Raw genomic sequence first — 24,308 nt, forward strand, 5'->3', positions numbered from 1 at the left:
CCTCCTCCAAGTTAAACAATCCCCACTTATTTATTTCATTCCTTTTCTTCCACAAAGTCCAGGTTTTTATTAATGATTTTAATACTGGCTGAAGCATGAGACATAAGAGAGAAGGTGCTCAAAAAGTAGGACACGCTTGAGAGTATGGGTGTGAGCTTTTCTAACAGGGACTCATCCAAGTTATACAATTTGATTAGTTACAAAACGAGCAAAGTGAGAGCCATGTTATCTGCTTGTTAGGACAGTTGAAATGATCTTATAAGACACTGGACCACTCTTTAAAGGTTCAAGTGGCCATACATAAAGAAGCAGAGCATTGTCCAGAGCCGCACTGGGGAGCTTGTAAACTCAATGAGAACAGCTGAATGCTACGCCCACCACTTACTAACACGGCGAGCCTCCAAAAGTACTTCCTGGCAGAGGAAATGACTTAGGCCTTCCCTTTCTTTAAGTTGGGATCTCTATTTAAACCAAGTTTTATTGGTTGTTTTTTGAGAAAGAATCTCTTGGAGCTCAGCTGGCTCTGAGCTGCCCCTGAGTGATAGGGTCACAGGCATGCACCGCCATGCCCAGTTTTAAGCAGTGCTGAGGATCAGCCCCAGGGTCTGTGCCTGCTGGGCAAGCATTCTACCAACCTGAAGTGCAGCCTCAGCCCTAGAGACTTTGAGGACATTAGACTTGGTGAACTAAGCAGTTCACAAAGGACAGCACTGTGACTCTGTATAATTCCTTATATGAAATAAACATGAGAGAGAGTGGAGGAGTTTTTCTTTAATGGGTACAGAATTTCAGTTCTGCAAGGTGCAAAACTGCTTAAAGATGGGAGGTGGCAGTGGCTATGAAATATAGTGATTATTATAAATCTGTACTAAACAGCTAAAATGAGAGTATTCCTATGTAGAATCTATCACAACTTTTAAAAAGTCAACCAATATCTTCTTTAATAAATCTGTTGCTCACTCACAATATTTGGGGGTGGGCACTGGGAACTGAAACCATGACCCACCACCTTTTAGCTAAGTAAATTTCCACTGACCTAAGCCCTGAGCTCCTTTATTTTGAGAAAGAATTTTGCCCAAGTTGCCCAGGCTGGCCTTTGCTTTTTCTGCAGCTCAGGCCTACTTTGAACTAGATCCTTCTACTGCAGCCTTCAGAGAGCTAGAGTTACAGGCCTGTGCCATTAGACTCAGTTCCACTCCAATATTCCTCCTGAGTTGCCCAGGCCAGAAACCTGGACCCTTACTTCCAATTCACTTGCAATCCCAAGTCTGATCACCAACCAGAGTTGACAACAGGAAGTGTCCTCCCATCCCCATGGACACTACCTACATTTACATTTACACTACACTATGGTCTATGAAGTGGACAAGCAGAATATCTAAAACTACAACATATACACTTAGTTTAAAAAAATACTTTATTGGGCTGCAGAGATGGCTCAGTGGTTAAGAGCCCTCTGACTGCTCTTCCAGAGATCCTGAGTTCAATTCCCAGCAACCACATGGTGGCTCACAACCATCTGTAAAGAGATCTGATGCCCTCTTCTGGTGTGTCTGAAGACAGCTACAGTGTACTCATATATAATAAATGAATAAATCTTTAAAAAAAAAAAACTTTATCACTAAAAATGCTAATGATCTTCTGAGCCTTTGATGAGGTATTTTTTGTTGGAGAAGGGTTCTGCCTCAGTGTTGATGGCTGCTGACCTGCCAGGAAGGTGGTGGATGAGGCTGGATGGCTGAGGCAAGTTCTTAAAATAAAGCAACAGTGAAATCTGTGTCATATATCGCCTCTTCTTTTCACAGAAGCTCTCTCTATCCCTTGGGATGCTGTCTGACAGCACTGTACACACAATGGAGAATCTTCCAAAACTGCATTGAACCCTCTCAAGAACTGTCACTGTGTCAGTAACTGAGTCTGCAGCAGGTTCTAAATCCTCTTCTGTATTTCCCACAGGATTTGTCTGCCTGTCTTTGGCAGAGAGGGCTCACTGTTGAGACTGTTTCTCTGCTCACTCATGGAAGGCAGCAGCTTCTTGCAAGCATCTGGGTGAAGTCATGCCTTATACCTTCAGGTTCCACAGCCAATTCTAGGTCTCTTGCCATTTTTTCCACTTCCAAAGTAACCTTCTCTACTCAAGACTAGGACTTCTCATTATCATCCAAGCACGTTAGGATCAACTTCTTCCAAATTGCTGTTTTTGTTGATATTTGAACCTCCTTCCATGAATCATGACTGACATTTTTGTTGATTTGTTTTTTGAAACAGGGTCTCACATAGCCCAGGCTTGCCTTGAACTTGATATCTAGCCAAGGACAAGCTTGAACTCCTGACCTTCCAGTCTTCCTTCTGAGTTCTGTCCTGGAACTCACTCTGTAGACCAGGTTGGCCTCGAACTCAGAGATCCACCTGCCTCTGCCTTCTGAGGGCTGGGACTACAGGCATGTGCCACCATGATCAGTTCCTGATGGATGTTTTTAAATGAAACTAAAATGTCAGGACAAATCCTTCCAGATCCATCAGAGGATCTGCTCTTTGATGACAGCAATTGCCCTACAATTGCCTTACAAAGTAAGATATTAATTGAAATTTCTCCTTGAAATGGCCTAGAGAAGAAAGGTGTAGACAAGTCTCTTTGTTAGTATCGCTATACCTAGAAGATGCATTTCAATTATAGCCATAGATCTGTTGTACATTTTGGTAAAGTATTTGTGCCTATGGTACACAAAGCTCACTTTAGTTCATGTTTATGCTTTACAGATGTCCGGGGAGTGACTGTATTGGTCAACTTGCAAATATCTGTTATAATCAATAGAAAAGATGCATCTTAGACATTAAACTGTTAGACCACTTTGAGCAGGACTTGTTCATTAGGCTAGCAGCAGCAGGGCAGAAGAAAGCCTCTAGGGAGAGGTTAGCAGGTGTACACAGCAACATTACTGTATGTGTATTTCTGGCTGGATGACAGGAATATGCTGATATTTTAATAGTACAGGTTTGGTAAACTCTCTTAGAAACACCATGTTAGTGCATTTTGTAGTGCTGTGAATCATTTTAACTGGATCACTCAGAGAACACAGGATTTAAATTATGGCTAAAAATTCTTTTATCTTGAGGTTGCTCTTTGGTGGTTTTGTCTCCAGGGAAGGTGGGGTTAGAGTTTTTTTTTTTTCTTTTTGGAGCTGGGGACCGAATCCAGGGCCTTGCACTTGCTAGGCAAGCACTCTACCATTGAGCTAAATCCCCAACTCCTAGTTTTTTTTCTAACACGCTGACTTGATATGGTATATTTTACTTACCAAAACAGTCATGTATCTTTGGGATTTTTGAATTGGTGAATGGTGACAATGTATGGAAAAGTGTGGCATGAACTATGTGATTTTAGGCATCATAACTGGAACACTGTATACATATATAGGACCTAAAAGGACAGGTCACATATATTATGATCACATATATCTTTGTTCTTTTATATTTACATTTATGTTTTCTATAATGCTTGTGTTAACTTTAAAAAAACATAAAGGTTGCTTTCTAAAACCTTTTCCCCATCTACCAATAAAGAGGAATTACTCCTTGACTTGTGGGTGTGGGATGGATATTGTGTTAACAGGCATGAAAACATCATCAACATCTTTGTTCAGTTCCATCAGAGCTCTTGGGTGTACTGACAATGACACTAACGTTTTAAAAGGGATCTATCTGAGCTGTAAGACCTAGAGTGGGCTTATAGTGTTCATGAACAGAGTTGAAAACAAATGTGCAGCTGTCCAAGCTGTGTGCCTCATATACAGAGTACAGACAGATGTGCCTCATGTACAGAGCAGACAGATGTGCCTCATATACAGAGTACAGACAGATGTGCCTCATGTACAGAGCACAGACAGATGTGCCTCATGTACAGAGCACAGACAGATGTGCTTCATGTACAGAGCACAGCAGGTGTGCCTCATGTACAGAGCACAGCAGGTGTGCCTCATGTACAGAGCCCAGACAGATGTGCTTCATGTACAGAGCATAGACAGATGTGTTTCATGTACAGAGCATAGACAGATGTGTTTCATGTACAGAGCACAGACAGATGTGCCTCATGTACAGAGCATAGACAGATGTGTTTCATGTACAGAGCACAGACAGATGTGCCTCATGTACAGAGCACAGACAGAGGAGAGTTAGTGCACTTCTCAGGGGCCCTAGGATTTTGAGAATGAGCACTGGCTTTACCTAAAGTCACAGCTGTGTCAGTCCTTACAGGAGAGGTAGCCTGTCCTCCAAACCTTTGAACCCATGCACTGACTTCTCTTGATCTATGGAAGTCTTCAATGGCATCTTCTTCCAACAGAAAGCTGTTTCCTCTACCTGAGAATCTGCTGTTTTGGGTCACCCATCCTCAGTTGTCCTTTTGTGATACAGAGGTGGTTTCTTTCCTTAGAAACCACTCTCTGCTAGCATCAGACATCTGTAGCTTCTCTAGGCCTTCAGAGTTGAAGAGAGTTGGGGCCTTGCTCTGGACCAGCTATGGTTCAAGGGAATATTGTGGTTAGTTTAATCTTCTATCCTGACCACTGCTGACCACTGCAACTTCCTCCATATTAACAATAAGCTGCTTGTATATATGCTCTCTCTCTGTGTCTCTCTCTGTCTCTGTCTCTGTCTCTCTGTCTCTCTCTCTCTCTCTGTCTCTCTCTCTCTGTCTCTCTCTCTCTCTCTCTCTCACACACACACACACACACACACACACTGTTGAAGAAATGGTGCCGATCGATACTCTTCCATGACAGGGACCTACTGCAAAGCTTGAAAGTGTAAAGAACACAAAGCTGCGAGGTGAAAAGCTGCGAGGCGTGGTCTGTCCGCGTCCACACTATTCCTTTTACTCTCTGTACAACACCTACTATTTGCCAAGAGCAAGGACTTTGGAGTCAGGTTGCAAGGGTATTAAAGAGGGTCTGTTATTTGCTATGAGATTTTCCACACTGGTTAGCTCTCTAGTCCTGTTTCATTATATAGAAGATGGAGATTATCGTAGCTCGCAGGAAGAGCTGCTATGAGGGTTAAGTGAGTTATTATACTTCATGTCCTCAGAACAATACCTGGTCCTAATGGACATAACTGTGATGATGGCTAATAGCATTTTTGACCCAGCAGAGTTGTTTCCTCAGAATAAGGTATCCCAAAGCCTACAGTCAAACTGTATCGACAGGACAATAATAAAAACAGATGGGGGCTGGCAAAGTGGAGCAGTAGGAAGAAAGGCACTTGCTGCCAAGCCTGATGAAGTGAGTTTGATCCCTAGAACCCACAAGGTAGAAAGAGAGAAACAGCTCCTCAAAGTTGTCCTACAACCTTCACGTGTGCACCATTATCTCCAAACGTCCTGAATGGGCCACTTTGCAACCGCATACACACACAAACACTATCCAATATATAAATGGAATGTTTTTAGAGGAAAATATTTGGAAAGAATAGAAAAGGGGGTTGGAAATGGGGCAAAATAGAGTTAAGAACACTTACCACCATTTTTGCCTACGGTTCGGAAGCATCTCCAGAAGGCCCGAAGGAATGATGCCCTATTGTGAGGTGTGGCTTGTATAAAGCTGAATTCCCGGAAGAGAATGTGAGTTCCTTGGCATACGCTGTTAAAACTAGAAAGAGAAAAAAAGAAGAATTCATCATTAGATGAGAATCAGAAGGCTGGATCCAGAATGGAAAGGTAAAATCAGACAGAATCACTTATGAACAAGGGAGGGGCGTCTGGTTTTTCCACTAACAAAACTCTGAACTACAGATTCGATCAAGTCCTTCTATGAGAAAGCCTTCATACAACCACAGTCCTCTGGAAGTTTTAAGGTTAACAGAGCATCTTTGTCAGTGCTTGGATAAACCAGTACTCAAGTTTTCTGGGGAATACTTTTCCCTCCCTCCACCTGGCACCACAAACTCCCCGAGCAGGCCTTGCTTCCCTGAACACATCCACGGTACTAGGTACTAGCCCAATCTATCCTGCCTGCTGCAAGGGTGACAGGGCTGAGGACGGGCCTGGATTGTCATCTATTTAAGGGCTAGTGCTGTACTGTATACCCCAACAATAACGCAGAGACAGATCCTATGTACCACATGATATACAGAATTCCAAAGGAACACTAGAGACATTAAAACAAGGGTAGAAAGTGGCCTCGGATGAGAATACGAAGCAAAGCCCCAGGGCCATGTGAGTCACTGTTTAAACTAGGCCAGAGACAGGAGGGAAAAATGTATTCTGTTGCCTTTGGGTTTTCCTGCCAAAGAAATAGAGGCTGTAGAGCCCAGTGTAATCTGAAAATGGAAATTCCATAGGAGTATAGGCAATTATCCAGTAATCATCACCACCAAAGGCAGCCTTCAGACTCCAGAAAACTCCTAAACTCCCTCACAGGAAAATGTCAAGTGTAAAACATGTTCAATGAGGGACATGAGTAAGTCCAAATTCCAGTTTTCATTTGGGTGACAATATAAAAAAGGAGGGTACAGATCACTGACCTGAACAAGAAAACTTTCAAGAATCATCTAATACATTTCCTTTCTCACAGACAAGCCCCCTCAAGGGACATTGTCTATTGTCTTTAACAGAATATGTTATCATTTAGGATAGAATCAGCCTTCCTAATATTAACAGTGCTGCAATGAAATAGCAGATTAAATTCTCTTTTCATAGAAAGCTACCACAGCAATCAACTTTTAATACACTACAGGATCAGATGGGAACATCTGGCAAGATGTGGTGTTAGAGGTCTTTAAAGCTATTGAAGGGTTAATCTGCCGTGAAGTTTATAGCAATACCATTGTCATCTTTCAGAAGGAAAATGAAAAATACAGCAAATGAGCCAACAGAGGGAAATGGAGCAGACCACATTTCCAGCAAATGGAGTCTAAAATGATAATAATGTTCCTAAATGTATGAAGCTGTCCTGAAAAAAAAAATGATCCCAACGTGTGTTTTATATTCAGAGAGAAAGAAAGTTAGTGTCTAGATCATGGTCTATACTGTGACTATGAAGGAACTAATGATGGTGAAATCATATCCTTAGTACAGGATTTTATTTTTAAGAGTGTGTGTGTGTGTGTGTGTGTGTGTGTGTTTGTGTGTGTGTGTGTGTGTACATGAGACAACAGGTGCCCACAGAGTCAAAGGTTTTCAATCCTCTTGGAGGTAGAGTTACAGGCAGTTGAGAGTCACCTAATGTGAATGCTAGGAATTAAACTTAGACCCTCTGCAAGTATGTGCTCTTAACTGAGTCATCCCTCTAGCCCCTCAGTGTAGTCTGAAATACGACCTCAAATGCAACATTCTCACGTCAATAGTTTCTTGGTGATTCTATTTCCAATGCAGCACAGGCCCACTATCTCTCATTTATGAACCTCTAATACAATATGCTTTCTCTATTTTAATTTTTAAATTAACTCCTTATTTATTTATTTATTTATTTATTTATTTATTTATTTATTTATTTGGGGTGGAGGGAGATTTGTGTACCATGGCATCCGTGTGGCAGAGGATAACTTGTTTTCCTCTAACATATGGGTTCTAGGCGTAGACTCAGGCCATAAAATTCAGTATGAAGCTAACTTCAGGATGGCTGCTCTTACTGTATACAAGTTCGGTGAGACGGATACTTTGGGTCTCATTAATAAAAGATAATGGTATCTTTTATTTGGAGGGATTTTGTAATAAGGTTTTAATAAAGTAGAATGGAAGAATCAACATGGAAACTACCACTAATCTTTGAGGAGGTACAAACAAAGCACCACTTCCTATTTCCTAGATTGTCTATTAGGAAGGAAGGAGAGAGAAACACGTTGGTGAAGCTTTGGAGCATCTGGGGCCTTTATACACTGTTGATAAAATACATAGTAGCCTTTCTTGAAAACAATTTTATGGTTTCTCAGTAATTCCAGTACTAGTTAATATGTATATCAGAGCATGTAGCGGGAGCCTCTTCCACCCCGGTGCTCCTACAAGGAGATGAGAGGAGAAACAGGAAAATGCCCAAAAGATTATGGGCTACCCAGCCTGGCTATGCAGTAGAAAATCAACAAAGAGACTGTCTCAAACAAGGTGGGAGGTGAGGACCAACACCCAAGACTGTCAGCTGACTTTCACATGCACTCTCTTGCACACTGTGGCCACAGTCATACACACAAACGCACACAACAAATACAAGAAGGGGGGAGGAAATTCTTAAGCAAAATGAGGCTGTGTCTACAAACACCTTCAAGGAAGAGACATGCTTTTTAAATTTGGTGTTTTTACTTAACATTTTTTTGTTGTTTAAAGGCCATTTCTATGCTTTCTTTGTCTAACTAAGGCCCCCAGCCATGCTTACTGGCTATCTTCCTTCCATCAGTTTTCCTCACGTAGGCTGAGATGTCAGTGCACAGGCACATCTTGAATGAGAGGTTTTCCTGTCACTGAGGAACAAAGTCATCCAGATCTTACAGAGGATGACGTCATACTCTATAATACCATGATGATGTCACAGACTCTGGCACTGAATTCCTGCACATTATGAACCACGGGGTATTTAAATTTCACTATGAAAACTCATTCTTTCAGTTGTTGGGTTTTGCTGAAAGACTGGAGTTTTGTTCTTCAAAAAGTTGGCAAGCCCTAAAGATATGTTCCTCTGTACAAATTGGTCCCTGAAGTAACAATTCCTGGATTTGTTCTTTCCTTCCTTGTGAAACTCAGACAGGCCTAAAGCTCTTAAATGTTTTCTTTGCACTGCCTATCTACTACAGAATTTGGCAACAGTGACCTGATGAGAGAAGTCAGTGGAGCGTGACCACTCAGCCTGTGTTGCAGAACCCTGATGCGGTTTAGACAACACACTTGAGCACAAGCTGCCTCACCCCCACTGCTCCTTCTACAGAGCTCCAAAGCCCTTCCCAGACATGAATTCAGCCACAGTGTTCCTCACTACTTCACTGTCCTGTGGCCATTTGTGAGCTGCTATTCTAACGTGCAGTAGTATACTACTGTGGGAGAAAGTGAGCAATGAGCCTACATACAAGGATATTGATAAAGGTGATTTTAATATGTAGTGCACTTGGAATGAGCTTCTGTACACAGATATGAATCAGGAAAGCAGTTGAATTCATTGACTGCATTCTCTGAAGCAACAAAGAAGTGTGAGTGGACTAGAATACAGAGACCCAGCCAGCTGGATGGCTTAGCAGGTAAAAGCATCTGCCTTCAAGACTGTCATCAACCCCGGATCAGCGTGCTATGTAGAGAGAACTGACTCTGGCTAGCTGTCCTCTAGCCTCTAAACGCACTGCACGGCACTCATATGTATGCGCGCGCACACACACACACACACACACACACACACACACACTCTAAATCAATCAATAATGTGATTTAGCAAAACAACCGAAATCCAACACCTGCCACACTGCAGGTGCCTGCTGAGCCTCTTTGTCTCCATGTTGTCATCAGTGGCTTAGTTACAAGTGCACATCCAGGATCTTAGGGTTCTAAAATAATTCCCGACGGGGCTATGGAGAGGAGTGCTCTGACTCAGCAGGTAAGGAGCACTGACCTGAATTTCATCCCTGAGATCTATACATTGGAAAGAGAGAACTAACTCTTGAACGTTGTCTTCTAGGCCAGGCATAGTAGTGTACATCTTTAATCTCAGTATTTGACAGGCAGAGGCAGTCAGATCTTTGTGAGTTTGAGGCCAACCTGGTCTACATATGTGGTCCAAGACTTCACATAGACCTTGTCTCAAAACCAACCAACCAAAACAAAACAAAACAACAACAACAACAAAAAAAAAACAACCCCAAACCAAAAAACATTGTTTTTTCTGACCCATCCCCCCATGTGTCATACACAAAAAAGTAAATGTAAAACAACAACAGATTTTGGAAGAAATTCAGTAGGGGCTTGATGGAATTGGTTCTAATGCTTTGTCTTAATTCGGCTCCCAAAAGCCACACTTCCAGACCTGAGGGTCCCTTCCCCGAGCTGGCTTCAATTGGTAATAAAGAATTGCTGTATAGCCAATGACTGGGCAAGGAGATGAAGGTAGGGCTTTTAGATTTTGAGGACAAGGAACCTAGGGAGAGGCAAGAAGAGGAGAACTGCCAAGATTCAGAGGCAGAGGGATTTAAGAGCAATAAGAGAGAAATCATCCAACAATGTAGGTGGAAAGGGAAAAGCAGCCTTTCCCCTATGGGGTGGGGGAGGGGGCTGCCCGGATGCTAACAGGGCAGCAGCATAGATAAAATAGAAATTTAGAAGGTATTAAGCCAGGAATACTGGAGGGGAGTGTTTACTAGTCACAGGGAGGTTTAGAAGTGCTCAGCCATTGAGCCAGTCAAGGCATATCAAAATTAGCTCTCTCTCTCCCTCTCTCTCTCTCTCTCTCTCTCTCTCTCTGTCTGTGTGTGTGTGTGTGTGTGTGTGTGTGTGTGTGTGTGTGTGTGTGTGTCTTTCATTGGTGAAGCCAGATCTCCTGGGTGGGTGCAGCACTCACCCGACCCACCTGGAGCCAAAGCGGATTAACTAATTCACCGCTACAGGGACTAATTCAATCACTGTCTCACTGTATCGGCATAGGTGAACCAATTCAGGAAATCTAGCTGTTACTGTGTCAGATGCAATTCATAATTTCTGAAACAGTGAAAGACTCAGATGAGCCTATCAGGTCTCTTCTGCCATAGCTTAAAGCACTGGCATTCAAACCAAGATTTATTTTTCTGCCAAAGTAACTACCATAGCAGAGTTCATTTTCAGACTGTGATATTAGTGATATTATTTTACTGCATTGAGAAGAAAAAAACTTATGATATCTCACAGGCCTTAAGAGCTATAGAAAGTCTTTGTAGAGGAAAGATAAAGTCCCAGTTTCTTTCCTTGGTCACTTCAAATGCAGTCATCTTCCTAAAATAGAAGTGGAATAAAGCACTTGTCACAAATAGGCCTGCTGCTAAGGGTAAAGGAGCCTGTTTCCATACAGGTTAACTCTGCAGAAAGGCTAGGCCAAGGTACTTAGTTCTCACATGCTGCTTCTCTCCGAGAGTAAGCTCTCCCTGGCAGGATCTTGGTTTACAGTAGTTCTATGCTGATTATTTTGTATGTGTGTGGGTGTGTTTCTGAGTGTTGTGAGAACACTCTCCTTCCACCACAAAGATCCAAGGAATGGAACTCAGGCTACTACCGGTATGCTCCCTACAGGCAATCAAGCTTGTCAACAGGTTCCTGTATCCACTGCCACTTCACCAGGTCAGGACCTTTGTTTATAATAGTCAAATTCCTGAATACACTGCCATTACACCAGGTCAGAGCCTTTGTTTATAACAGTTGAATTCCTGCCAGGGTTTAATTTTTTTCTTTTCCCTCCTTTCTTTGTCATTATGTGATTATGGGTGTGAGGGTGTGAACAGGAGTGCAAGTATTTTCAGAAGCAGGTCTTGCATCTCATGGAGCCAGGGTTATAGGTGGTTGTAAACTGCTCAGGGTGGGTACTAGGAACCGAACTCAGATTCTGCAAGTATAGTATATGCTCTTAAGGGCTAGGCCAACTCTCCACTCCTCTTTTTTCTTTAAGACAGCCTCACTATATAAGCCAGAATGACAAGATGCTTGTGTTCTCTGTTTCTCTCTGTCTCTGTCTCTGTCTCTGTCTCTGTCTCTGTCTCTCTCTCTCTCTCTCAGCACTTGAGTGTGAACATGACACACATGTGGAGGTCAGATGGCAACTTTCAAGAATTGGTTCTTTCCCAAAGCAGAGTCTCTTGTTGTTTCTGTTATGGGGCATATTCCAGGCTGGCCAGCCACAAACTTCAGGGCAATTATCCTGTCGTCATGAGGTTCTGAGGCTGAACTCAGGCCGTCAGTTTGTACACACACTTTTACCTACTAAACCATCTCGCTGCCTCTGTAATGTTCTTGAGTTCACAATCCTCCTGGTTCAATCTTCTGAGCACTGGGATTACAAGTGTGCAACACACACACACACACACACACACACACACACACACCTGCTAGAGTTTCAAACACCCTTTGAAGTCTTCAGACTTCCAAACACATCCCTTAACACCCGGCATGCTAAGGCCCATGCTGACTGTCTGCACACCACCCCCTTCCCACTGAGAATTCGCAAAGAAGCAAGCCCACGAAGCATCAGCTGGGCACAAGGGGACACTTACAGCTCTGATTAGGTTGGTCACTCAGTGCAAGCGGGACAGGGAAAGCATGCACCTCAGGATGGGAAATCAACAAAGCACTGGGTATTACTGACTCTATACTCTAAAGCGAAGGAAAATATAAAGTATAAATATCATGGTAATTAAAATGCTTTTCACATGCTGTATTTTAAAATCAGGTTGCTTTGATGTCCTTTGTCTTCTTACAAGGTCTTTGATCTTTTTACCCAAGGCTTCTGAAAGAGCTCTTGGTGGTGGTGCTTCCAGGACCTTGCCTAGTTTCACTCAAAATCCACAGTAATTGTGTTTCTATTTTCTCTGGGGAAACAAAACGTCCTCTAACTGTGCAGAAGTGCCTGGACACAGGCTGCTTCGCCTTGGCGTGTTTTCCAGGACTCTGCCTCACCACACTCTCTGCTGTGTAAGTCTTGCACACCTTTTAACCCTGTCACCTCTTCTCTGCATTCTGTCCTTAACACGCACACATCTCTCTTGTCACCAGCTCTCCCTGTCTATGTTTAGTGTTGCAGGTGAGGATCTCTTCAGACATCTGCAAATCCTCCATTTCCCGCTGATGGGATTCTTCTCAGCCAGACCTCATAGCAGCTTTTCTCTAGTTTCCTACCAGAGCACCTACTTTGGATCTAATTTCCTTTTCTGTCCTGCTCCATCTTTAGCTTCTTCAGCTCACTGCTAACACAGTCTTTGCTTCTGCCTTGACGCTGCACATCTGTTCTGCACTGCACTAAAACCCTTTCCTTTTCTTTGGATGTGCTAGAAATTAACCAGAGCCTCACACATGCCAGAGAAGCACTTCAGCACTGAGCTGCACCCTCGTTCCTGAGCACGATTCTTCTGAGACAGGTTTTTGCTACACAGCCCAGGCACAGGGAAACCTGAGAACCCATTGCTTCAGTCTCCTGAGAGCTGCGATCATTACAGTCCACTTCTCCACGTCCAGAATATCTTAAGGCAAATTTCATTTTATTCTTTTGTGTCTGTACCTGTAACTTTTAGGTCATTTTAGATTATCGTTTTGTTCTTACTATAAACCCCCAAAAGACTCCCATTATTTCCATTAGTATCATCTAAAAATTCCACTGAAAATCCAGTACTACAGGTATTTGTGTATGGAGGGGTGTGTGTTTTACAGTGCACTGTGAAAGTAAGAAGACAGCTATTTGGAGTCAGTTCTTTCCTTTTACCATATTGGTTCCAGGGATTAAAATCAGATCAAGCTTGACAGCAGACACATTTACCCACAAAGCCAGTGATTTCCAACTGTCCTTATGCCGTGACGCTTATACAGTTCCTCATGTTGTGGTGACCTCTAACCATAAGATTATTTTTGTTGCAGCTTCATAATTGTTATTTTGCTGTTTTTAATCATAATGTAAATATCTGTGTGCCCTGATGATCTTAGGCAACCCCTGTGAAAGTGTTATTCAACTTCCAAAGGGGTTGCAACACACAAGTTGAAACACTGCAATAAGCTGACTAGCTGGCCCTCCAATATTATTTGTATGAGGCTCTAAGATATTATAAAACCACTTCCCCAGTAACAGCCTGTTTAAAAACTAGAAGTAAGCCTGGCATAGTGGTCTACACCTTTGACCCAAGCTCTGGAGGTAGAGGCAGATCTCTGAGTTCAAGGACAACCTGGTCTACAAAGCAAGTTTCAAGATAGCCAAGGCTACACAGAGAAACCCTGTCTCAAGAAACCAAAACAGCAGTGAGTATATGGAACCTGAAAAGGCCACCTCCTGTAGCCAGGCAGGAACCCCATTAGAGAGATGGGGACACCAACCCACCCACAAAACTTTCAACCCAAAGTCTATCCTGTCTACAAGAAATACAGGGGTGGGGGTGGAGCAGAGACTGGGGGAATGCCCAACTGGCTGGTCCAACTTGAGACCCATCTCATGAACAAACACCAATCCCTGAAACTATTGATAATACTCTGTTGTGCCTGCAGATAGGAGACTAGCATGACTGTCCTCTGAGAGGCTCCATCCACCAGTTGACTAAAACAGATGCAGAGACCCACTGCTAAACATTGGACAGAGCTCAGGGACTCCTATAGAAGAGTTGGGGGAAGAATTGAGGGCCCTGGAGGAGATAGAAAATCCATAGGAAGGTCAACAGAGTCAACTAACCTGGATCCTTGGGGGATCTCAGAGACTGAACCACCATCCAAAGAGCTATTCCTAGGACCATGGGCTGGACCCAGGCCCCCTGCTCATATGTAGCAATGTGTAGTTTAGTCTTCATGCGGGTCCCCCAACAACTGGAGGGGACTATCCCTATCCCTAAAACTTTTGCCTGTCTGTGGAATTCATTCCCCAACTGCCTTGTCTGGCCTCAGTGGGAGAGGATATGCCTAGCCCTGGCAGAGACTTGATGTGCCAGGATGGTGAGATATGGCAAGCAGCGGGAGGCTCTACCCCCTCAGAGGAGAAGAGGAAGGACGATGGGGGAGGGATATGTGAGGGGGGACTAGGAGGGAGGATAGCAATCGGAATGTAAAATGAATAAATAAATTAATTAATTAAAACAACAATAAAACCCCTAAAAGTATTAAATTGTCAGTTCTCTTAGTTCAAAGTCTAGTCATTCTCAAACCATCATCTTTTGTTCTTATCAAGATTACATGATATTACATGTATGAAAAAATCCTCACATGAATGTATTAGTAATAGATCAGATTATGTTAGATATAAGTCATCATTCAAAATGACAATAAAGTGGAAAGGTGGGCTGTGCTGAGTCCAATCTTTCCTTCCTGGGTATCATCTGAACCTGTGGATCATACTTCTTGGATATCATACTTCTCCTGAATCACTCAGCTCCTGCTGTGGCTAGGGTCATCTTCTTTTTGTTATTTTGTGCTTACTGGCCCCAGACTTAGTCACACTTCCACAACAATTTCTTTCAGGGGCGACCTATACTTACATCCTAAAGCCACTAATAACCATATGCATCTTTCAAGCACCCATTTCTCAGATGTTGGTTAAAGTTCCTTTGTGTGTGTTGTTTTACCTTTCTAAGCTCAAGTCCATTGCGGGTTCAGCAGATTAAACTCAAGCTGCCAGGCTTGGAAGCCTTGATCATAACTCTGCCATGTCAGCAGCCTGGGCATTCCCCACACTCTGCTGTGGCTGCGACAAGCATTCAAGGCAAGCACATAGGAGAAGGATGAGCTGTGGACTCCTAGCTATTTAAGATGTCCCAGACCAGCCTGGGCTACACGTCCCTGTCTCAATAACACCAGAGAGTGCACATAGACAGCAAATCTCATGAAATCCACACGGATGGCTACTTCTCAGCACTGGAAAGAGCTCATAGGTGCAACTTTTCTAACACACAAAATGTTCAGAGTTTAATTCACAGCACAGAAAAGCAAAAGAAAACCATTTTCCTACCAACCTTAACAAAAAGATTTCCTTAAGTAAGGGATTAAAAGACAAGTGGCAGGCAATTCATGCAAATAGTAATATGCATAAACAGGTCTAAGAAAACAAACCACTGATAGAAGCACTGAGTAAGCTAGCAGTCTCACTTCTGAGGACGCCGTTATCAGGAACGAAGACAGAACCTGGAGCTCCGTGGTACAGCAAGACTGGCTGCCAGAAGGCACGCAGGCTTCCTGGTTTCTGCCTTTTCAGTGCTAGGGTTTCAGCCGGGCACCATTCTGGGCTTTTATTTTTTTTATTTATTTTTAATTTATTTTTTAATTTATTTTTAGGTGAAGTAGAAATTTCTGGTTTCTTAACAACTCAGTTGTGTCACAACGTGATGTTTTTCTGGAAGCTGTCTTGTGAGAGGATATTTGATATTTTGCTTAAAACAGACACTTGGGAGGGTGTGTGATGTTTAGAAAGAATATAAGTGGAACCCAGCAAACAGTGAGAGGCTCTTGCATTGCTATACTGTACATGCTTCAATTCTTCTCTGGTCTCCACTCTGTAGAGAAATACGCATAAAGAACTTTTCGTGGTATTCGCCGACTCTAGCTGCATGCAGATTCAGCAGAGCCTTCCTGTTTTGTGTTTGGTGTTCACTACTGAATTGTACTGCTAGTATCCTGACAAGGAAGAGTGGAATTGCCCCAAGGAACTACTTTTAAACAGGTCTACAACCCCTTTTCCTATTAACTGTCTTTCTCCCCTACCTCTGGTCAGTGGGCTGGAGGAGAGGTTGAAGCATTTCAGAAGCTACATAAAGTGGGCTGTAACCCGAAGCTTACACGAGTGCAGGTCTTCATGCTCACAGAGGCAGCACTTTACCAACTGAGTCGTCAACGCTAACCATGCACATGTTAGAAGAGATCTGGAATGGAAATGACTATGTCGGGCTGGGAGGTAGCTCAGTTGGTAGTGTGACTGTTTAGCGTGCAAAAAACCCTGGGTCCAATCTCTCCCATCCCAAAATAAAGGGTGGTGTTCATGGATCTAACCCTCAGCATTTAAGATGTGGAGGCAGGAGGATGAAATGCTCACATTCACATACCGGAGAGAACAGCCAAGCCAAACCTTACTACTTCCTAATCTGTATAGTTTAGGCCCGATGTGTAGAGTTTTGTGTCTCAATTCCCCACCCCCAGCCCCTGAGACTGGTTTTCTCCGTGCCGCTCTGGCTGTCCTGGAACTTGCTCTGTAGGCCAGGCTGGTCTCGAACTCCCAGGGATCCTCCTGCCTCTGTCTCACAAGTGCTGGGATTAAAGGTGTTGAGATACCACCACCCAGTCTTCAATTACATTTTATTATTGGTTTTTAAAAAAATCTTTCATATAGTATATTTTGATCCTTCCTTCAGATTCCCCTCACCTTTCTACTCAGCCAACTTCACATTCTTTCTCTCTCTAAAAGGCAAGTAGGCAAACAAACCTAAAACCAAAAAGACAAACACACACACCAAAAACACAGTCCATTTTGTGTTGGCCAACAATTACTGAGCATAGGCCTGCCCTTTAGTGTCACTGATAAATCCAGTGTCACTCACTGTAGAACTAATTGTACCTCTCCCAGAAGGTATCAACTGTCCTTTGTTATGGGTAAAACTTGGTGTGCCCACTTCCTCTTCTCCATGCTGGGCTCAATTATTTTTTAATTTCTAAGATTTTACATTATTAGTTTGTTGTGCATAAAATCTATGAAAGTTTGACTTTTCTAAAAAATTAGTTTTAGGACATGAGTACTTTTCAAGAATCTACATGGTATCTGGCTGTAAGAGATAACTTTAAAAATGGACACATAAGAGATGATAGCTTTGGCAAGGTATGAAAAAAATAAAAGCAATTTTCTTCAGAAGACCTAGTATAGAATAAGATGGGGTTCACAATGGGATATTTCTTTTCTTGTCAAACTATCATTAAAACATTATATATTTTTTCATTTTTTATTTCTGAGGAGGGTCATATGTTATTTCCCAGGCTGGCCTTGAATACATGGTAATTTCCCTGCCCTAGCCTCCTATATGCAGAGATTACAGATGTGAACTATAATATTTAGCTGTTGAAGTAGCTTATAATGAGATGGTAAAATATTTTAAAAATATTTGTTGACAGGGACAGGGCATTGATACGACGACTCTGTGTAAAGGTACTTGTCACTAAGTCCGATGACTGAGTTTGAACCCCAAGATCTACACTTTAGAGAGAACTGACTCCCACAAACTGTCTTCTGATCTCTACACACACACACACACACACACACACATATGCCACATATGCATGCCTTCATTCAAATAAATAAATGTAATAAAAACCTTAAATTTGGGGGGGGACTAAATGGCATATTTTTATATACTCCAAATCCCTTCATGGGACACTACTATCTTTCATCTGGAATGTTGTGATGTAGTAACAAAAGCTAATTTGTTGGCTAAGGGAGTGCTATAGTTTCACTGTGCTGCCCACCCCAGGCTTATGTTGAAGTTTAATTACCATGTAACACCATAGAGAGGTGGAAAGTGAAGGAGATAATTATAATTAGGTCATAAGGACTCTGCTGTCATCAGTGATCGGGGCCATCATCGCTGTCCTTATCTCTCTGTCTGTCCACTGTGGCATCTTCACCTTGTTACAATGCAGCAAAAGCCCCAGTGGATAGAGCCCTCAGTCTTAGACTTACCAGCCAGAGCTAGAAGCCAAGTCAACTCCCACTGCTCAGTTATCGTTTCCCCAGTCATCAGCATTCTGCCAGGGCAGCAGAAATAGATGAAGACAGTGGGTAAGGCGGGAGAGAGGGAAATACTGACACAATGGAAAGACAGACCAAAGAGGACAGAGGCACCCAGGGGCTGCCAGCACCTAGGCCCCATCTCTCAGGAGATATCACTGAGTTCTTGACCTAGTTTCTCTGGCAGGAGATCTTTTCTTGTCCCAGAAAAGACTTGTGGAGACAGAGAGGATTAAAAAAATAATATTGTTAAGAAGTGAGGTTGCTTGGCTTTGCAGTTTTCTAGCTGGGATCCCTTTATCTTTCTTGAGAGCCCCCCCAGATCTCTTTTATTCTAGGTCAGTAATTTAACACTCTCAGTTCTCAATTCAAAGCCTGTAATGACCTTGCTGTGCTGAATTATTACTCCAGGATATAGAAAAAGAAAGAGAGAGAGAGGGAGAAAAACCCTCTAAAAACAACAGAGGCCTTTTGATCAGAGGACCAAACTGCAGCTCGCTGTAACTCAAGCTGTCCATTCTTACATGGCAGGAATTAAGGACTCCCCCTGCCAGGCAGGACCCTATTAAAAGACAATAGCTGTTTGAAAAGGGTAAGCAAGTTGATATGGATATAATAGGCCACATATGGGGGCCTCTTTCTACTCTGAAATAAAGCTCCTTCTTACAGTTCTGAGCTGGGAAGTCTAGCATTCAGCAAGGCAGAAGGAGGCAGGATAGAAGAGAGTGAGTTGCCATGCAGAGATGCTTAAAGGTACTTCAGAAAAAGGAAGAAAAGCCCTGAGGAGTGCTTTGGAAGAGAGGAGCATCAGTCACTGAGCACAGAGCCTTTCAGAACAGGTGCTCTTTGGTCAAAGAGCCTTTAGCACCAATGATGACAAGAATTTGGCTAGAACCAGTCGGTATCTGTAATGGATCAACAACAACAAAACCCCAATAAATAAAGCAGTAATCTCTTACCAAAAATAGAGCGGTTGGCCAAAAGTAATCCTCACTTCTGGCTAACCTAGTGTAGCACCATGCTGAACTCTAGATTACCACCTAAGGCCACTTGCTATTTCTTGGATGCCATTTTTCACAGAAACCCAGCAAAACAAAGATGCACACCCTACAGAGCTGCCTCATACCCCTCCTAAGAGAAAGAATGGTAACCACAGGACACAGAGTCTCACACTGTGTTAGCTGGCCCACGTTTGCCTGTCCATTGCCTGAAACACTCTTCCCATTAGCAGGTGAAGCCTTTGAAGGATCTTCAACCCACAACAGAAATTTCCCATCTACTCTCTTAGCTGTCTCTAAAATCTTGTTGACATGATGCAAAACAAGGAAAAATTTAAGAGTGATTTAAGGCATTTAAACACATTAATCTGTTTATTTATAACTCAACTATGTCATCAAATTCCTCCGTGAAAATATCAGAAAAGTGTCTTCTTCCCATCTCTATCCTTTGCCAAATAAATGGCCTTCCGTTGCCATCCATTGCACTTAATGGGCTATCCTGATGGGATAACAACCTAAGGCAAATGCAGGATCTCCAGTGCTTGTCCCGCTGAATGTCTGAGATAGAACAAAGCTCATCTTTAGCAAATAAAGATTTTGTCCATTGAAGAGAGGGTCTGGATTTCTAAGGGGACAAAATGTGTCCATCCTAGATCCAAAAGAACAGGAACATCCTTTGTATTTTGAATGTAGTAAGGTGAGTATGTAAAAGGGAAAACAACATAGGAATACTGGCACTGCTGTCTGTGTAAAACATGATCTGCCACAGTTACCCTCTGGCCATAATTTACATTGTCCCTAAAGTAAACTGTAACTCAGCCCCTCTGTCTGATTTCATTGTGCGTCAACCCTCAATTCAGTAATCTTGTCATACAAATCAAGCCTGGAACTGGAACTGGGTTGGGAGGGTGAGAAAAACAGGAAGGCAAGAAGACAAATATCACATGTTCTCTCTCCTAGGGGAGCCCAGGGGGGGTGTGTGTGTGTGTGTGTGTGTGTGTGTGTGTGTGTGTGTGTGTGTGTGTGTGTGTGTGTTGAACGTGTAGTAAATTTAAGGCTAACCAGGGTAACATGCAATCCTATTTCAACAACAACAACAACAACAACAACGAAAGATGGGCTGGAGAGATGGCTCAGTGGTTAAGAGCACTGACTGCCCTTCAAGTGGTCCAGAGTGTAATTCTCAGCAACCACATGGTGGCTCACAACCATCTGTACTGGGATCTGATGCCCTCTTCTGGTGTGTCTGAAGATAACTACAGTGTGTTCATATACATAAAATAAATAGATCTTTATTTTAAAAAAAACAGTAACAACAACAAAACATGTTTAAGTAGTTTGGCTTCGAGTAGGAAAAAAATTCAGTCTCTTTCTCTATCATCATTATTATGCTCAAGATGTCAGCCCCAAATCTGGCCAGCCTCAGGATAAAACAGGAAAGCAGATGCAGATGTCACGTGACACAATATTAGTAGCTCTACTGACCCTATTTGATCAAGGCTGTGTCTACTGCCATGCGCTGTTTTGGTACATAGACCAGTTAGATCCCATCTGTTATCTCTGTCTTTACTTCAAGTCATTTTCAGTTGGGGTTCTGGACTTGTTGCCAAATGTCTTTCCATTCGTTGCATACTCTCTGAGGACAAAGCACTTGACAGTTTCTTAAAATCCATCCCAGCATTTAGTCCAGAAACAGACACAAAGTAAATTCTCAAAAAACATGAAATATAAAATGAAAATATAAAAACAATTAGTATTTTCCCCAATTGGCAGCAAAATTGTAAAAGGGCACCAGCCCTTAGTAGGACCCCAGACTTACTTAGTATGACTGACTCCATGAATCAGGCTATAAAATTCAGCATGCAGACAGCATCACCTGACAATAAAACAAAGGTCTAATCCATCGAAGTCCACAGTTCTAAATGCACTAACTTTGCTTTTGGGCTTCCGTAGTTCTGCTTCTGGCTATCTGTTCTTGTCAACTGAAGTATCTCAACATAGAACACGGTTTTTCTCCTTAAAAGCTCACCCTGAGGGCAGGAGAGATGGCTCAGTGGTTAAGAGCACCGACTACTCTTCCAGAGGTCCTGAGTTCAATTCCCAGCACCCACATGGTGGCTCACAACCATCTGTAAAGAGATCGGATGCCCTCTTCTGTGTATCTGAAGACAGCTACAGTGTACTTATATATAATAAATGAATAAATCAAAAAAAAAAAAGAGTTAGCAAGCTGAGAATCTTACAAGCTAGCTTATTTTAAAAAAAAAAAAAAAACTCACCCTGAGAAAGACTCAAGGCTATCCTGGGGTCCTGAACACCCAGTGTAGTTGCAGCCAGCTAATAAAGACTTTCTATTGGTTTAAATCCATGTCTTCTCTGGTGAATACCCCACAACAAATATTAAAAGGGGAACAGGAAACCACAAACTTTCTAATTTACAAGATATAAAAGAGTTCTTTTGAAACATTTTGTTTGAACTTTAATATTAGGCCCAAGGGAAGCCAACTTAGTATTAGAACTACTCCTCCCGTCTTATTCCTATAAGGGACAGAAGGAAGACAGCCGGGTCTGCCCCTCATAAACATGATCTAAATGGGGGCTCAGACACGACAGTGTCATGTCATAGTTGTAAAGAAACACCTTTCGCAATGAATCAAGGCTTATCTGTCAACCAACTCCTAAAATCACCATGGCTTCCTTCCTTCCTTCCTTTCCTTCCATACTTATTTATTTTTAGGTAGGGTCTCAATATACTGAGACTCCCTATATAACCCAAGATATCCTCAAATTTAGCTTCCTTCTTAGCCTCTGGGATTTAAAAGTACACTATTCTATGATACTTAGCTAAAAGCTATACTTTTTTTTTTTTCTTTTTTTTTTTTGAGACAGTCTCATACTGTAGCCTGGGCTGTGGGACTCACGATAGTTCAAGTTGCCTGAGTGTGGTAGTTTATACCTATATTCTAAGCAGTCAGAAAGTGGGGACAGGAGGACTACTTTGAGTGCAAGGCCAGCCTGGGCTACAGAGAGAGACTCTGTCATACAAAAAACAAACTGGAAACACACGATTCTTAGAGGAAACAGAAGGAGAGCAGTGAGGATGGACACGTGGGCTATGTTTAAGCTTCTGTCCCTGGGAAGCAGTGCCAGTCTCTCCTTCCCACCACTCAGAAGAAGCACAAAAGCAGATGCTCATCTCTCTCAGGCCCACACCTAAAACCAGCTAACCACTGCGCTAACACTAACTACAGCAGGGCAGCAAGAGCCATCTCATCCCTTCTGCCTGAACGCCACCTATTTCTCTTAATGTTCACAAACCAGCACAGGAGATTAAGAAATCAACATTTCGGGCTGGAGAGATGGCTCAGTGGTTAAGAGCCCCGACTGCTCTTCCAGAGGTCCTGAGTTCAATTCCCAGCAACCACATGGTGGCTCACAACCATCTGTAAAGAGATCCGATGCCCTCTTCTGGTGTGTCTGAAGACAGCAACAGTGTACTTATATATAATAAATAAATAAATTTTAAAAAAAAGAAATCAACATTTCTAAATGTCCTCCTTGATCTAAATACTCCAGTTCTCCTCTTCCTTCCGTCCATTCACCTTTTCATCACCAGACCTCTCTGCAATGCCTAGTATCTGGTATAGGTCTCAGAGTCATAAGGAAGTTTAAGTTTAAGTCACTGGTCATTCATAAGCTAGGAGGTTTTTTTTGGGGGGGGGGTGTTTGTTTTTCTGTTTGTTTTATTGTTCTGTTTTGTTTTTTTCCAGAGCTGAGGACCTAACCCAGGGCTTTGCACTTGCTAATCAAGCGCTCTACCACTGAGCTAAATCCCCAACCCCTGTTTGTTTTACAAAATCAACTTGACACACTTTCAAAAATGTCTATTTTGGTAAAAACTGTAGCTGATAAATGACTCTAATTTCTAAAATAAGCTTCAGCTTCACTTCTGCTAACCATCCAAGAGAGAGATCTGTTTTGTTAACTTCTGCTTTATCTCAAATATTTCAATATTATATTATGAAGTTTGGGGGTTGGAGTTTTACCAGAACTCTAGCAACCATTAAATGGGTAGAACCCCATCTAAGGAAGTCAGCTGCCCTTTCCTGAAGACTTAGATTTGATACTTAATAATATATCTTTGTTAGCATTCTCAAGACTTTCCTAGGAATCACACGAAGCCTAAGAGAAGACGACAGAATTTTACCAGGGAAGGCATTAGCCAGCAATAAAATTCCAAACAGTTTATGTATGTAAGAGTAGTAACTCAATCCTTCTTCCTTTCCCCAACAGAATGAAAGCTGTTACTACATAAAGCTTATGAGGATTCAGTTCCATATGGTAACTAATAAACTTCTAAAAGAGTCGTGAATGAATGAATGAGCTAGGCATGGTGATGTGTGCCTTTAACACCAGTATTTCGGAGGCAGAGGCAGGTGGATCTCAATGAGTTCCAGGCCAGCCAACGGGCTACTATGTGAGATTCTGCCTCAAAACACAAACAAGCAAAAACAAACAAACAAAACAACCCCTTTACTATGACAACCAATGATGCTAACGGTCAGGACTCTTAGTCACAAGCGATAGAAAAACTAAATCTTCTGTGGGCAAAAAGGAATCACCTGAATTGCTGGAAGGACTTCACAAAATCCAGATGTAGCTGAAGGACACGGCTTAGAAAGCAGTCAAGAATCACAGTACCTCCTGAGTAATAATAGCTGAGATTATACTCAAACCTACACATGCGCACATGTGCACACACGCACGCACGCACACATGCACACGCGTGCGCACGTGCACACACACATCCTGGGATGTGTTACAGGCTTATAAACTCAGAAGTTGAAAGGTAGAGGCAGCATGGTCAGGAGTTCAAGGTCATCCTCAGGGCCAGAATGGACTACCTGAAACTCTCTCAAACAAAACAAAAAGAAAA

General features: G+C 42.5%; 1 protein-coding gene across 1 annotated transcript in view; it reads right to left on the reverse strand.

Annotated features, from left to right (window-relative positions):
• C5H11orf49 (chromosome 5 C11orf49 homolog) overlaps positions 1–24,308 on the reverse strand; it is a 158,564-nt gene that overhangs the window by 91,832 nt on the left and 42,424 nt on the right. The window contains exon 3 of the mRNA XM_032903670.1: positions 5,515–5,645. Coding sequence (XP_032759561.1) covers positions 5,515–5,645 — 131 coding nt within the window. The remainder of the gene's footprint in view (positions 1–5,514; positions 5,646–24,308) is intronic.

This window comes from Rattus rattus, chromosome 5 (assembly GCF_011064425.1).
Source record: "Rattus rattus isolate New Zealand chromosome 5, Rrattus_CSIRO_v1, whole genome shotgun sequence".
Classification (NCBI taxonomy): domain Eukaryota; kingdom Metazoa; phylum Chordata; class Mammalia; order Rodentia; family Muridae; genus Rattus; species Rattus rattus.